Below are 16,284 nucleotides of genomic sequence, written 5' to 3' on the forward strand. Positions count from 1 at the left end.
TGTTATAATTATGTAAAAGGAAGAAACAGAAGGCATATGCCTACAGGAGTGTTCTGAACAAACACAAAAGGAATTTTCAACTGGTACACTGCTCTGCGAATCCAAATGAGCTAAGAACAAAGAAAGAAACAGTTGAAACAGTTTCGAAGAAAAATATTGTAGGACACCACATGCATTCAGAATTTCAATGAGCTAGCCATACTACAGAATGCACTGTTTTGGAAGGCATCTTTAATGGTCATCTAGTTCTGCCTCCCTGAAGTTAGCAGGAATACCACATCTGTGACTTTGAAATTTCTCAAGCTGAACATCCATTTTAGTTTGCTGCATCAAATCGAGTGCCATCTTTTGTGCCTGAAACATGCCACTTTCCCATGTCCATTGCTAACTGTATTTATCATGAACTGAGTCTTTCCATGTGATTAATCATACAGATAATATCATGACTGAGAACTATAAGGGATGTGAGTGCTACTCATCCTTATTTCAAATCTCAGCATAATTTAAGAATTGGCATCTAGCTAGTGAGATCACAGAATGGTCTGGGGTGGAAGGGATCTCCAAAGGTCATCTAGTCTAACCCCCTCTCCAATAAGCAGGGGCATCCTTAACTGGAAATCATCCAGAAAACTCTGGAGGGGAAAAAAAAATAAAAAAGAGAAAAGAAGATAGGTAAGACTAAAAGTTTGCTTTTATTTACTAGGGAACTGAGCATAAGTAAATCTTCAGCCTCCAAAATATCTTTAAGTAGATTTCTATGCAATAGCTTAGTAGCTATAATCCACACTTGCCTCCAAATAACATCATAGACAGGATCCAGACACACACCAGAACCCTGAAGGTCTTCCTGCTCAGAATCATTGAATGTTTTACAACTGCCATCTACTTTGTTTATCAGAAGACACTTAAAAGGAGGAGGTTCTGATATTGAAGCCGGTACCAAACCTAGATCAGAGAGCAAAAAGAGAAGAAAAATATGAAGATTCCACTCATCATATGGCATTTCTATGCATGAAGCATTAATTTAGTAGGGAAGAACAGACATACTGCTACAGAAAAAAAAAACAACACACAACCAAAAATCCCACAAATCACAGCAGTAAAATGTAAGGGGAAAAATGGTTTAGACTTTCACATTCTTATTTTTAAAAAAGTTGAGTTCTAAAGAAGCTAGAATCATCATGTGGAGTGTAACTAGGAAATCAAAATATTCTAATTCCCTTCATTCATATATTTTACATGTTTCTCCTCTACAGTTTGACCAGAGCTGTTTTTCCTCCAATGCTTCTCTAACACTATAAAATATTACAGAAAAGCTCTTGCCTATTATATGCCTGCTTGCAAATATCTCTGATGTAGCCAGCACATGAGAATTAATGAGAGCTTCATCAATCCGGAGAAAAGTCTGGTCTCCGCTTGCTCCAATCCACGTTGCTTTGCGTCCATACTTCGAGCCTATATTAGGCATAGGTGCTGGTTTTGCATTCCAGTAGGGCATATCCAGAATAGGCCTACCAAGCTGACCTTTCTACAGAGAGAATGAAAGAATTAGGAAGTAAACAGTAAGTCTCAAAAATTAATAAATTACTTTGATTTCAACATACAAAATTAGTAATCTGGAAAAGACAGTTTACTACAAAGTTACCTTGAAAAAGCAGTGTCTTACACACTTAGATACAATGAACAGGTTATTGACAGATATTCTTTCTTTATTCCATTAGGGTTTAGGAGTAAACTGGTTTTTTAATGCAAATCAAACTCTCCGTGATGGATAAATCTTCCTTTCCCGCTTCAGGATCAAATATAAAAGCATTATTCTCCTTTAATACTCAATATACAAACAACTTCACTGCTAAATGAGAGATTAATTGTGGTAAGTTGAAAATTCCCCCCAACATTAAATTTGCTAGATCAGCCCAGTTGGAAGCAAATGAAGCTATATTTACAAGCAAAACTACAATCTAAAACGAAATGCAATGAATGTGTACAAAATATACATTATTTACAATATTTACAGGTATTTATGATTTATAAACAGCACAAGAACCCCCCTGGCCAAAAACCAGGGGAGCTAATAGCTTCCCCTTCCCTGCTCCCCTCCTTATCCCCCTGGACACAAAGGGACAAGAGGAAAAAGTAAAGAGCTATTTTGTTAGGATACTGACAAATTAATCGTTAGGGTACTAACTGATTAATGAGATTAAAAAAAAAAATAAAAAAAATCAAGAAATCTCCTTTCAGACAGCCTAAAGTCCACTCAGTTCTGAACTTACATAGAATGCACTGGGTTGGAAGGGACTTCCAAAGGTCATCTCATCTAATCCCCTCTGCAGTTAGCAGGGGCATCCTCAAGTAGATCAGGTTGCCCAGAGCCCTGTCAAACCTCACCTCCTCAGGCAACCTGATCCAGCATTCCACCACTCTCATGGTATAAAGCCTGTTCCTAACATCCAATCTAAATCTGCTCTTCTCTGGTTTGAAGCCATTGCACCTCATCCTATCACTGCAGGCCTTTTTAAACAGTCTCTCTCCATCCTTCTTGTAGGCCCCCTTCAGGTACGGAAGGCCACTATTAGGTCTCCCCAGAGCCTCCTCTTTTCCAGGCTGAACAACCTGAGCTCCCCCAGCCTGTCTTTGTAGCAGAGGTGCTACAACACATCTTTGTGTCAATCTTACAAAGCAAACACCTCTTCAAAGTACCCAGAAATTGATTATTAAAAATAGCATGAAGTACCTAATAAAGAAGCATCACTGCATTAACATCCTGACTGGAAACGCAGGGCCTTATCTCTTATATACGACTAGTAACTGAGAGGTGGACCAATAGTTCTTATCCTGTAACTGATTATACAGCAAGAACTGCTGCACTAAGCCTGTTCAGACTCCACCTACTTCACCCAGGCAAAGAAAATTCACTGCAGGCTGACAAAGTCAAGGTAACTTGATTTCAAATGGTAAGAAAGAAGAAACAAGCATGTACAGCAAATACCCTCTGCCCAGCATGCTCCCCATCTCTCTTTCTACATATGCATGCAGGTAAGGGAACTTAGTTTCTTGAAAACGTCTTCACTTTCTTACTTCTGAGATGTTTTCCCTTCATGAAACTGTCAACAAACTTTCCACACGTTACAGTATTAAACCCAGACAAATAGTACAGGTAGTCTAGCTATCAACTACATTTATGTTTTCTTTTTCTTAAAAAGAAAAATCTCAGTCAACAGACTTTAAAGTCCTATTTCTGAGAATGAATTCAGTTTTTCAAGGACTAAAAGTTTCACTGCAAGTCAATGAAGCTTACAGTGTTATGTGTCCAAGTCACTTTTGACAGAACCATGGAACCAAAGCTCTTAACTTGTAAGTCTGAAAAACAAGAAAGTATTTCCTAATCGAAGAGCCATCTTGTGGCACACTTCAATTCAAACCATTGTTTTCAACTTCTGGAAGTTCAGTCTTCATCTCTTCGAAATTTTTAGTAAAAGGACACATTTGAAAAGGTGCAATTTCTCTTCTGTTTGCCCTTGTCTTTTAAAACAATACAATGCAGCTTTGGCCAAAAGGACATTAATGGGAAAGCATAAACAACAGATGACTTAAGAGATTGCAGTGTGGGGACTATTTGAACAAATAAGGAGACACAAGGACCTAAAGTCAGGATGAAAGGGAACTAAACAATGTTGAAGGGTTTATTCAGTGAATAGGAATGGATTCTGCATGAGCATAGGAGAATATACAACATGTGGGTATGAAGAGTATCACAGTTCTGCTGTGTTATAACTAAGCAATAATCTCCCCTCAAGTCTAACTTTCACAACTCAGTGCCATTTCTATGAAAGAAAATGGGACACTTTTTTCTAATGAACGCAGACACACAGAATACGCAATAGATACTTACTTGCTACCAAGTTTGCAACAGTAAGTTTGAGGTGCCCCTAATAAAATAAGTTTTAAATCACTACCTTCATAAAAATACAAACCCCAAGCATTTCTGGTATCATGCTTTTCCATTCACAACATTAGAAGACACATTTTAAAACGTAACAAAGACAAAAGACATGCTGAAGTCATGCCTGATTCTATAGGAACAAGTATAAGCAGTTTTGAAAGGTCTTTGAACAACGCATTAGCCACTTGCTTATTCCTATAAATAAATATTATTTTCTTACTGAGAAACTTCCAAATGTGAAGACTTGGCCATCCATTAAGAGAATAGCTGTATGGTTGCTCCCAGCAGTAACTTGTGTACTAGGACCTGGTAATGCTTGCACCAAAGTAGGACATCCCCTGTATCAAAATAAATTAATTGTGTATCAACATATACTTATTTAACATTTAACACATGCATTAGTCTTACAAGAATTTCAATCCTGTGTCACATACGATATGGAATCAGAGCCAAGCAACATAATACATATTAAATAATAAATAAACATAATACATATTAAAAGACATCAAGTATTGAAGTTTAGGCCCTCTTCTTACAGGGAACCGGATCAAGTATCCTCACTTCAGTTAAACTCAGAAATTAGAATAGAATAAAAGCAAATATGTCAATATATAATTGTAAGATTCTATTAATGTTACTGCAGTTACACTAAGATATAAGTGTGTGTATTTATATAAAATATTTTGTAACAAACCATAGCATTAAGAAAAATTCTGCTGTGCAGATGCTGGTTAAGAACTTAAAAACACTTGCTTGCATACTATAAAGGAATTAAAGTGTTATGTGGTTGGTACTCAGCCCTCCTGAGATCACTGTCTAGGGAATTACAAGACAAACAGAAGGTCTACCCACCTTCATCAGCTTTCAAACAAAGAATAAGGCACTAAAAAATTCTCTCCATTAAACTCAAATTAAAGAAAAAAAACATTTCAAAACATTTCCAGAAAGACTTGAAAAAGTGTAATTCATGTGCCCCCAAATATGGACAGGTATAAGAAAATAAATTTCCCATTCCAGTAAAAATGAAAGAAAAAAAGCAGCCAATAGGATGATCAAGACAAAAAACTTGCTAACTTAGAATAGAAATAACAAAAAATATAAAAGAAAAATGTAAAAAGAAGTAAGAAACAGTAACAATTACATTTTTTATCTTAAAGTGAACAGGAGCCTACAAGACCTCTACCAGACTTTGAAATCCCATAATGAATGTCTACCGAGACCTCAAACTTAAAAAGACAGAATGTGAAGAACAAGCTATTCCAAAATGACTCTATGCTTGGGAACTCCAATTCCAGAAAGCATCACCACTATTTTAACTTACTTTTAAGCACACGCTTTCAAAAGTAGGTTAATCTAAAATAAGAACAAGTGATCTTATGCTGCAGTTAAAAAAAAACAAACAACCACAACAACACACCACAACAAACACCACGAAACAGAAGTGTCAGCCCATGGTTATCTAGCGATTGTTTAGGAGCTAATGTGCAAAAAGATGGGTTACCTACACATTCTGATTTTGATTGAATATCAAGTAAAAGAGAAGTCAGAAAAGTAGAAGGAAGGAGAGGCATTGTGTGTTCAGTAGGCAAGGGGCAGATGGAAAGATGCAAATGTACAGAAATGTGGAACAGAAGACAACAGCAGATTGAAAAGGAGGAGACATACAGAAAGAATTTATTTCTTTGTGGTGACTGTAGCTTCCAGTATTTCTAGTAGAGACAGCCTGACATCCATAAATTTAGAAGCCTTTGTTGGTCTATAGGCACATGGACATCAGTAAGATTATATACAGCACAAAGTTTAGCAGGACCAAAACATTTTAGAAAGAGAAGAAACATTACATTTGCCTCTCACTACCTTTAAGGAAGCTCAAAAAAGGCACTGAAGCAAAACCAAACTGTATCTAAGAATTTCTCCAAAAGCATTCCTGCCTAAGGTAAATACTTTGAAGCTTTTGGTCCTATCCCTCAAAATTTTGACATGCACAGAATTACCCACCCTGTGCATGTAACAAAAAGAACCCCTAAACAAAACAAAACCCCACAAAAAGCAGTGCATAAAGTCTCATTTTCATCTCTTTGCTGCATAAATTCTAAGCTATTATCACCGTAACTCTTACTATCTTCCAATTTTGTCAACTCAAACTATCAACGTTATCTGAAAGCTGTGTAGGTTGATATTTCATTGGCAGCAGTAGAGCCAAATTGGACAAGCAATCAACGTAGAGAGATACAATAAAGTAACTACTTCAAAGGATAACTAAGTTCATGCAGCTTTTGGAATGGCAAACGACTGTGTATCAACTAAAGAAAGAAGAGGAAAAACTTAAGACACTTAACTACATCAAAAACAAAGTAAAATTACAGAAAAATAGTTTTCGCTCCATAGATTTGGAAAAAATACAGTAAGCCAACCTGACTGATGTATATGGAATTTAAAACCTGTGATACTATGGAATATTTATCTATGACTCTGAAACCCAATGTAGAAAAACTCAGCACAGACACTTAAGAGTCTGAGAGGCTCTTAAGACAAAGTTTTGGTAACTAGGGTTTTGACAACTAGGGTTCTCCATCTGAACAGCAGAAAGTAAGAATTATTCTTTTGGGATTAAGTTGACAGACACATTGGTGTCGAACTCACAGATTCTTTGGCTTTTGGATATGACAAGGGTATTTGACACAGGACAGCCACAAAAGACCCACCTCAACAATACAGAAAATAACCTGCAATCCCCTGAGAAAACGTGAGATTGGTGAATGAAAAGCAACAGATATGAATGCACCAGCTAACTCAGGATCCCGCAGAAGGTCTAAATGCATTTTGGCAGTCCATGTTGAAACCTTCTGAACTCAAGGGTAACCATTTCTGGGAGCAGATGTGATCTTTGAAAATTCATCCCGCATGAACAGTTCAAATAAACTGTTCAATTGTTCATGGCCCACTAACAGATGGCTGTGGGGTCCAGTAAAATGGCACTTGTGTCAGTTGACTGTGGTGCTGTAAATTCAGGTTCACCAAGAGCTGTTCTTATGTAGTGGTGGAAAGGAAACCAGTAGTAACTTCTGTCAATTGCAAGCAGAATTGGGCAGTATGGAGTTAAAAAGAAAATGGAGATTTTTGGATTTTAGAGGTAACTGGAAGTTTGGTGAAACAAAACAAAAAAACACACCAAAAAAAGTGAAAAGACCACCTGCACTCCACTCCTGAAGTAAAATCAGACAAAAATGCTAGAAACAATCTTATCAGAGATAATGGAAAGTATTTTTTTCCCCCAAGAGATATTAATAGAATATAGCCTCTACACTTTGTTTTCAAATAGAACAAAGCTGACAGTCCAAAGGTCTGCTCAGTATTCTTCCAGGTTGTTGCTGAACCTTCAGAAGCAAAATGACACCACAATTTTCTTCCTTCAGTAGTTCCATTTCTGGAGCTTGACTGCCAGATCATGTGCTTACTAATGTTAAGTGCTGAAGTCAATTTGTACAAGAAACGTAGGCAGATTTTGAACAGTAACAGAAAGATCCTGGATTTCCGAGTCCCATTTTTTTGAGGAAAACATCAGCAATACAATAGGCCTTTGCTTACCTGAATACAAGACATGCTATTTTTCACCAAGACTACATACTGCAAAGAATTTCTTGCTTCCACTGTGTTTCTATCCACCAGCATCTAATCTGAGAACAATATATGCGGAGACTGACAAATCCTTCATGTAGTAAAAAGCTCATCAACATCTGCCGCTGTGGATTTTACAACAGAAAGCCTATGCAGACTAAATTAATAGCTCCAGCATCCTGATATGCAGAATATGACCTCCCAGTAACATGCATTTTAAATGGTCCATCTGTGAATGGCTAAAGCCTTTGCTGGAAAGAAAGTAACCCCACCTTGTGTACACTGCTTGTTACACCAACACCATTTCAGTTCTATTAATGGTTTATGGAGAATCACATCATTGTGTTCATCTGCAGTTTTGTTTGCTTGTGTGCATAAAAGATACTCTGAAGTTCTTTCAGGCTATGTAATATGCCTCATACCTACTGAAGCAGGAGGAAGAATTTATGGTGTTTACCATGCTCTAATAGAAGAATCCTGAATCCCCTTAAGAAAAGGTGCGTAGGATTCAAACCAGTTAAGCATTTTCAAGACTTTAAACTACAGTCTCACTACTACATCTTTACACTGCAAGACAGAAGCTTCTGAAAGGATAAATCAATTGCTGCCTAGGAACATTCATCGTTTCACCTAGCAATGAAGATGGCTCCCTCAGATGAAATTGAAGCTGCTTGTGTTTTCCCTGACAGTTCTTTCAGGAGTCCCCGTATTTGGATACACTAGCTAGGCTGCCTAAATACTACGACTTGTTTTCTCCCCTCTTCCTCTCTCCCAGAAATACAGCAGAGTATTAGTTCCTGGATTCAGATGATGGTCTTCCTGAGGTCAATACAGGCAATGTGACACACTGCATGACTGACATACCACTGACCTGGCTGAAGCTGGCCATCTGAGCACCACTGCGTCCCAACTGAGGTGGAACTCTGCATAAGGATTCCCTTTCCTTCTCTGAATCCCTTACTGTGAGGACAGAGGAGAGATCTCTACTTAAAGCTGGAAAAAGAAGTACATCAATGAGGAAATTATCATTTGAATGATGGTGCTAAACAGCAATATAGTACTATAGCCAGTTCTCATGCACAGGACATAATCCAAATTTCTTCAAGGCTTTTTTCAGACACTCTCTAGAGTCTGTTGTAGTGACACAAAGGTCAGTGCCAAGTTGCTCGTACCTCCTCAGCTTCTAGGTCTGGCCAAGCACTATCCTTTGGCACAGGATGTTTCTTGTTCTCTTCTAGGATCTCACTTGGAACTACATTTGGTCTCCATCCAGTTTGTGTCTTAAGTAACAGATGTGGGGTTTACTGCCTGAAATTCTAACAGATACAGTGGATAGCTCCAATGCCTTTAGAAAAGCCAAACGATTTCCTCAAAGTTGAAAATGGGAGACAGCAAGTTGTCAGTATAAATGCCACTGCTACGTGTACCTCTTCAGTCTCTAAGACAGAAACTGGCCTTACCCTAGTGGGGACTCGAATTGCCAGCTAAAGCAGCTGTAGCTTGGAACAAGCATCCAGGAATTTCCAAGAATGAAAACCAGAGCAGTAAGCTGTGATATGGCTCTACCACAGGCAGAAACACAGACTGCATTCAGTCCAATGCAAACTGAGTAAGGGTAACAGTTTACGGTACCATTTGGCACAGCAGCCAAAACAAATCAACGTTTCCAGTAAACTTACTTTCTTCTTTCCCTCTCCCTCTTTTGTTTAGTGAATCCAATGAAAGTTAAGATGATGAAGATTTCTTCAGAACCTTAACAAAAGAATTTATTTGGAAGTCTCCAAAGAGATTAGGAGGACAGATGTTTAGTACCTTTAATCTCACTGCTACAAAAGAAATGACAGAACTGAAGAGAGGTCATGGATTCCCTACTCTGTATACCTTTTACATCAGGACACCAGGCATTACTGGACATACACAAAGCCTCAATGATTCCTACTATTCAAATCTCCTGTCTTACATGTTATACCTACGTGCCCAAAGCACAACACTATTACATTTCCTTTTATGGCAGGACACTGATTCTTCACTTTAGTGAGTAGGTGAGATACTAACGGTAAGATAGAACTTCATACTACAACACCTATGTTTTTTATGCTCTCACTGTGTCAGTGTAGAACAAATTCAAAGTTTAGAGCTACTGACCATACCTAAAGTAGATAAGCAGTGGGTGGTTAGTCAAATAGCTCTCCACACTCTGTTGACTCCTCTATTTCCACTGACCACAAAGAAAGCACACATCACTCCCATTTTGACATCCTCAATGTCTGTAAAACGCAGCTGAAACCTAAGCTTAGTGACTTAATTTTGGAGATTAATAATTACAAAAAATGAGACTTTATCAGACCTGAACTACTGTCAATGGTGTAACAAACAGGTCAATCTAAGTTTACAACATCACACTATTTCAATCATTGCATACTACATGTATTTTAAAGAAATAAAATCTTAATGACATTTCAATGTCATACGTAGAAAGAATTCACAAGACAGAAGCATTTCAAACTCAGTTATTATAGCTATGCTAATGACTATGCACAGAAGCCTTCACATATTAAACAAATTACTTATACAGTACAACAGTATCCAAACCCAGGGTACTAGGGGAAATTAATGCAGAATAAGAGCTTATCAACTCTATTAGCACAGTAAGTTTTCACACTGGCTCAGCTAGAAATAAATATAGTCATTTTTTTGTAGCAGTACAGCACTACACAATCACATCCAACTCACCTGGAATTAACATCACCATGTCCGAGCTGACCATGCTGCCCATATCCAAATGTGTAAACATCACCATTTTCCATCAGAACCACTGAAAACCAAACAAAACTGAATCACATTTTCCTGACATGTATACATGTAAACACATACTGAGACATTAAGAGATCTACACCAGATTCCAAAACACTTCACAGCTATCATCTCTATGCAGGGCTAGAGCTGCACCCTGAAGATGTTTTCAAATGACTCAAAAATTGCTTAAGAGCTCTTTAGTAACTCAATATGTGATACTCAAACTCCTTCTCACTGTTGAAGGATAGTGTAGTAAGCTACAAAATGATCATGGAACCTTTCCAACTTTAAACAATTATGTGTAAATCCTTACTGAAGTAGTAGTAATAGTGAAAATACATGGCAATATTAATATTAAAATAAAAACAGCAGCAACAAAAATCTACAACATCATTAACATTGGTTTATTTGTTTTTACCTGAATGGTGGAACCCACAACTGACTTGTACGGCTCGCAGTTCACAGTCGAAGCGGACAGCCCCTGGTGGATAGGTTGTGATTTTGCTAGCATCCTTCTCACCCCTTTCTCCGCTTCCATCTATAAATAAAACTTGCAATTATATCCCATCACTTCTAAAAGACTTATATTCATATGAAGAGGACACAAATAGTAAGTAACTCCCCACACCACCATTTGTAAGGTAGGAGAAAGAACTCACAGAACAGTAAGAGAGCACACTCAAAACGTGGCATCAAAGTAGAGAAAGATGACAGAAATTACTTCTAAACAGCCTACTACAAGGTTACATGCTGGAAAGCATGACATCCTCTACAGCAGAAATTTCCAAAGAGCAAACAAAAATGACCAGCAAAACAGGAAATTCAAAATTTCAGTTTTGCTTAATAACCACCACTTTCATTCTTTGACAAAATAGCATTATGAAATAGGCGGAAAGCACTGAATCACCCCAGCCTGGTCTGTTTTTTTCATAATTACCACTTGTGAAGGATTTTGTTAAGGATTTCACACTTGTGTTAAGGATTTTGTTTTGATTGATGTGGCTACATATAAGGTTTTGTTTTTCATAAGTAACAATTACTTATGCAGTTCATATCTAACAATGCCAGCATACTCATTATCAGCATGTTTCCTCACTTTTTAATATGCATTTTTAGGCATTGTTTCTGTGATTATCTTTTAGAAAGTGCACTGTTGGCTCCTAAAGTCAAACTGCTTTTGCATGTGAAGTGGCAAGTAAGTGTATTATTTATAAACTTCCTGAAAGCCACTATTCTCTCTCCAAATATCAAAATATTTAAATCATCTAACAATTACACTATAATCCAAACTATATAGCCAAAGGAAGGTGGTTTTCATAATACTAGCAGGAAAACAATGTGACAGAAACAGACAGCCTCATCATGACCATTAAAACTACACCTGCATAGAAAGCAGACAATGAAAGCACTAAAAAGAGTGCATTTCCACAATGAAAAATTTCTTATCTGCAGTTGCCTGGCTCTGAGAAGTTCCATGGCCTTTTTCTCTTTTTTTTTTTTCTAGCAGTGTCAGTTGTGTACTAACAGACATGAAACAATCTTGCAATTCCTTCCCTTTAAAATAAACTAATTTCCTGGATACAATCTTAAAAGTTGAAGTTTTAAAATTTCAAACCCAAATTCTGAAAGCTTTTATGAATACAAGAATGGAAGCAACTGTCTTCAGTACCTTTTACTTTGCTTAAGTGTGAAATGGAACTGAAAATGGAACTCCTCTCAGCCTTCTTTGCATGGTTAGTAACTGTCTCAAGTTTTGAATCAGTTGGCTCTTCAGTACTTGATAAACACTCTAAAATAAGGTGTGGCAAGTACAAACCCCTTGTAACTAAACCCAGGAAGATTCAGTTAGACTAACTGTTAAGAAGGGGTGAAAAAAAAAACCCACAACACTAAAATATACAAAGCTCTCTCCATTTTCCTTAGAAAATTAACTCCTGAAGGCAAATTTTCCCTCTGTAAAACACATTTCTTGACTGATATTCCTACCACAAAAAAAAAAAAAAAAAAAGGAAAAAGCTGCCTTCCAGGAAAAAAAACCTCAGTCTCAACAGCGAGTATAGTCAAAACTAATAGATACGAATATAAACCGAGTGTACTTGACTGAGAGTGTGAATTTGAATTTCGAGGTAATTTCTGCGGCTCATATATCTTGCCAATTAGAAAAGCATACTTTGGAGGAGTAAAGCCCCTTTCCAACAGACAACAGAAACTAGGAAAACTACTTTTAATGTTGTCTTCTTGAATTAGGTATTCAGCTTTATTTCACAAGTGGACAAGAGCTTGCCAATTTATGAGTTATCTTGTCCTATAAAAATATCAAAGGAACCTTACAAAATGACAAGAATAACCTTTCAAATCATTTAACAAGTGTCATTTCTGGAGTAAGTAATTTTATGTAGTGGGGTTTTGAGAGACAAAGAAGCAGCAACAATTTCTAACCTCTAGAGATTTAATAGACTCTTCTATCAATCCATACTTTGTCTACCTATTCAATAATGAGAATTTCTTCATCAGTTTCTTCTTCCTCTGGTACTGCTTTGTTTATGACTTGCAACAGTTCACAGGTGTAAGTCTCTGCTTGCAGTATATGACATGAAAAGTTACTCCTAACTTCTGGCCAACTTAATCTTATGAAATTTAACACTCCAAAATGAGTTACTGAATGATAAGGAATAGAGAAGCTGGTAGGAAAGATAAGGTAGTCTGAACAGAGAGACAGAACTTGAAACACCAAAAAAGGTATGTTACAAAGGAAGTCAACCTTGTCATTAAGAAGTGTTATTAACAAATTATTAGTGGTCACGATAACACATGACAACATGTGATGACTGTATGCTCGTGAGTTTTCACACTCTCTTACATGCTTCAATGACTCAGATTCCAAGCAAGTCCCTGTCTAAAGTATCTCCTTATTGACAGCAGCACATAAAAAACTAGTAATAAATACTGTCTCTGAAAAGTTTATGGTGTGACTTCTATCTGCTTGTTCAGAAGTTTTTTTCCATTGCTGCTGCTCCCAAATACAGGGGAAAAGGTGGCATTTGCTTGACTCAAACAGCTCGCTTTGGTTTTGATTGCTGCTCAGTTCATTTCTCAAGTGGAGACAATTCTTCAGACTTCCAATAATGAGTTTTACACACAGATCCCCACGATGAAGTCTGCAGGGATTGGAGACAGACTGGGAACTAACTACCCTCATTAAAGAAATACGGATAAAGCACAAGTTCATTTTCCTTCTTAGTGTCAAAGCACTCCACAAATACCAAGAAAGTGGTATGCAATCCTTTCTCCTATACAGACATAGATCAGAAGGATCATGATTACGCTTAAAATGCATTTTTTGGTAATAACAAGGCTCTTGATACGCAGATGCTATAAATGTGCAGTGAATGGATGATAACGGCAAGCTTCCCAAAAAACAGGTATTTGTTGAAGTTGAAGGACTTTTCAACTGGGAAATTCATCAGAATGTCATAAGTGAAAAACACATAGATTTGATAATTATGTCATAACTGTCAGTCTTGAAGAAGCTGTTCACATTCAAATTTAAATATAATTACCAAGAGATGCTCTGCATCTGCAAATAGAGAAGCAGAAAGAGGTAGGAGCAAGTTTAAGTACTGACCTCATCACTACTACCATTCAAAATACATTTTCCTTGCCTGAAGATCTTGAAGGTCTGGTTGGTGTGAGTTACAAGACTATTTTATCAGAAACAGCAAGTAAAAATTAAAGAACATGCTGATTTCTAATGTTGGTGTCCTTTCACCGAAGTTACTATCCCTGTCTTGTATTGTTTGATTATTGCTTTTACGTTCCCTGTATAGCAAAAGAGGCACACCTTTTAAGATGAGGTATGCCCCCTCACTGGAAGTGTTCAAGGCCAGGCTAGATGCAGCTTTAAGCAACCTGATCAAGCTGAAGGTACACCTGTCCATAGGAGAGAGGTTGGAATGAGATATCTTTAAGGTTCCTTCCAAACTATTCTATGATTTTAATCTTCTTTCATTATTCCTACCTTCCCCATTACTTTGATAACAGCACACTTCACTAGTTTTCCCTTTTCTTTTGGAAGCTCTTCCAGAAGTTAAGGTATGTTTCTAGTGGAATTTATGGTTATTGTTTTAAGAAGCAATCTTCTGAGGCAGAGAAGGTTCTCAAAATTTACTGAAAGTAACTGAACATAGCCTTCCTCCAGGAAAAGTGTTCTGTTCTACACTGTGTATCTCACGAAATCTTTCAACACAATACAGACCTTTGTCCTTACAACTCCATCAAGCAATCTAAACCTCAAACTGACACTAACAAACATACCTTATGTGAGGAGATACTTGAGCTGAAGTGAGTTCTCACTACTAACACATGCCAAAAAAGTAGAGATGTAGGCCAGAGAAGTATACTCTTATGTCCCTGCCTATAAGGTCAAGCAGTACAACTGTCAGTAGTATCCAGCTCAAGAACAGCAGTCATCAGCAAACTCTTGCTGAAATTACATTTAGGTTCTGTATGCTTTGTCTTTCAGCATCCAAACTCTCCCAGAGAGACTATGATAGATTATTGTATTTAATCCATCAAGACTTAAAGTTCAGATGGTATGTTACACAACTACAAAGGACCGGATTCTGCTTTCATTTCAGTAAAATAAACCCATTTCATGATCTAGCATGTTGGTAACTAGGTAGGCCTACCACACACACATACCAAAAACGTATCTCCAAAGACTTCCAACTGTCATAAATATTTGATTACAAGGCAAATACTACCGAAATGCCACTGTGATAATTCTTCCCATATTCAGCTATTTTTTAGAAAACAGATGAAGTGGCCTTGGTCCTCACCACGTTAGGAGCTGTAATCTACATTCTACCTATGTATTATATATAAGGGATAAATATGTACAGACATCTATATTCAGATACATAAAAACTATGGTCAGATTTGATACAGGTCACCTTTAATAAATTCAGTTGGATTTTTTTAATAATATACTACTTCCTAATAAACAGTAATTTGTATCTCAACAAACTATACATTAAGAATTGGTTTTCCAAATAAGAATGCTTAACTCAATAATATTACAGGGTAAAATCTATAATTTTATTAGTATTCTCCCCAAAGATAAAAAACGTGTTAATACCATTTAAAATGTGTAATTTCTACAAAAGGCTTGTTAAAAGATAATGTATCTACAGAAAATTGTAACAAATCTGGAACTGATATGCTAAAGTGATCACTGCAGATATATTAACACAATCAGTGCAAACACAATGCAGCAGACTGAGCTACTGGAAAGTGTTTTAAAGTTTCTTATGGTAAAATTAAAGAACTGTAGGAACAAGACAGCATCAGAAATGGGAAAAGACACACAAAGACAATGCATATGTCACTCCAAAGGAAAAAAAAAAAAAAAAAAAGAGAAAGAAAACCTAAAATTATTCAAACTACCAAATATTTTTTAAAAAGGTCAACATTTAAATGCACTTTCTTTCTCCTCAGGTAAAGTGATACTAACATGAAGAAAGGCAGAACCCATTTTGTGCAGTTCTTTGAAAGGACAGATTCAGTGCACAGAAGAAGTAACAAGGAGGATGGGCTTATTTCCACCTTAGCCAATAAGGAAGACCAAATACCTTTGCGCTTGTCCCGTTTATGCTTTAGCTGTGCTGGATGGGGTCTGAATCTGGCTAGAGCCTGTTCTCGATGGTTCATAAAAATAGGACCAGGAAATACAAGGGGGCCTGAGGAGAAACATTTTGCACATGCATAGGAAAGCTCACAAAACTGAAACAGTGTGTAAAACAAAACGTAAATTAAAAGCAATAAAAAAAAAAAATACTCTCATTTCCCTAAATTCAAAAAGTCCTAAATAAAAGAAAGTTGCCGGTTCTTGATAATAAGACCAAAGTATTTTGAATTAAACCTATAAA

At 36.9% G+C, this 16,284-nt stretch overlaps 1 protein-coding gene across 1 annotated transcript in view; it reads right to left on the reverse strand.

The window, feature by feature from the left end:
• The window catches only part of MYCBP2 (MYC binding protein 2), a 131,760-nt gene that overhangs the window by 102,751 nt on the left and 12,725 nt on the right, over positions 1–16,284 (reverse strand). The window contains exons 8-12 of the mRNA XM_054381668.1: positions 10,776–10,895; positions 10,295–10,376; positions 4,164–4,281; positions 1,324–1,528; positions 792–945 (exon numbers count right to left, since the gene is read on the reverse strand). Coding sequence (XP_054237643.1) covers positions 792–945; positions 1,324–1,528; positions 4,164–4,281; positions 10,295–10,376; positions 10,776–10,895 — 679 coding nt within the window. The remainder of the gene's footprint in view (positions 1–791; positions 946–1,323; positions 1,529–4,163; positions 4,282–10,294; positions 10,377–10,775; positions 10,896–16,284) is intronic.

Source organism: Indicator indicator, chromosome 1 (assembly GCF_027791375.1).
Source record: "Indicator indicator isolate 239-I01 chromosome 1, UM_Iind_1.1, whole genome shotgun sequence".
In the NCBI taxonomy this organism is placed as follows: domain Eukaryota; kingdom Metazoa; phylum Chordata; class Aves; order Piciformes; family Indicatoridae; genus Indicator; species Indicator indicator.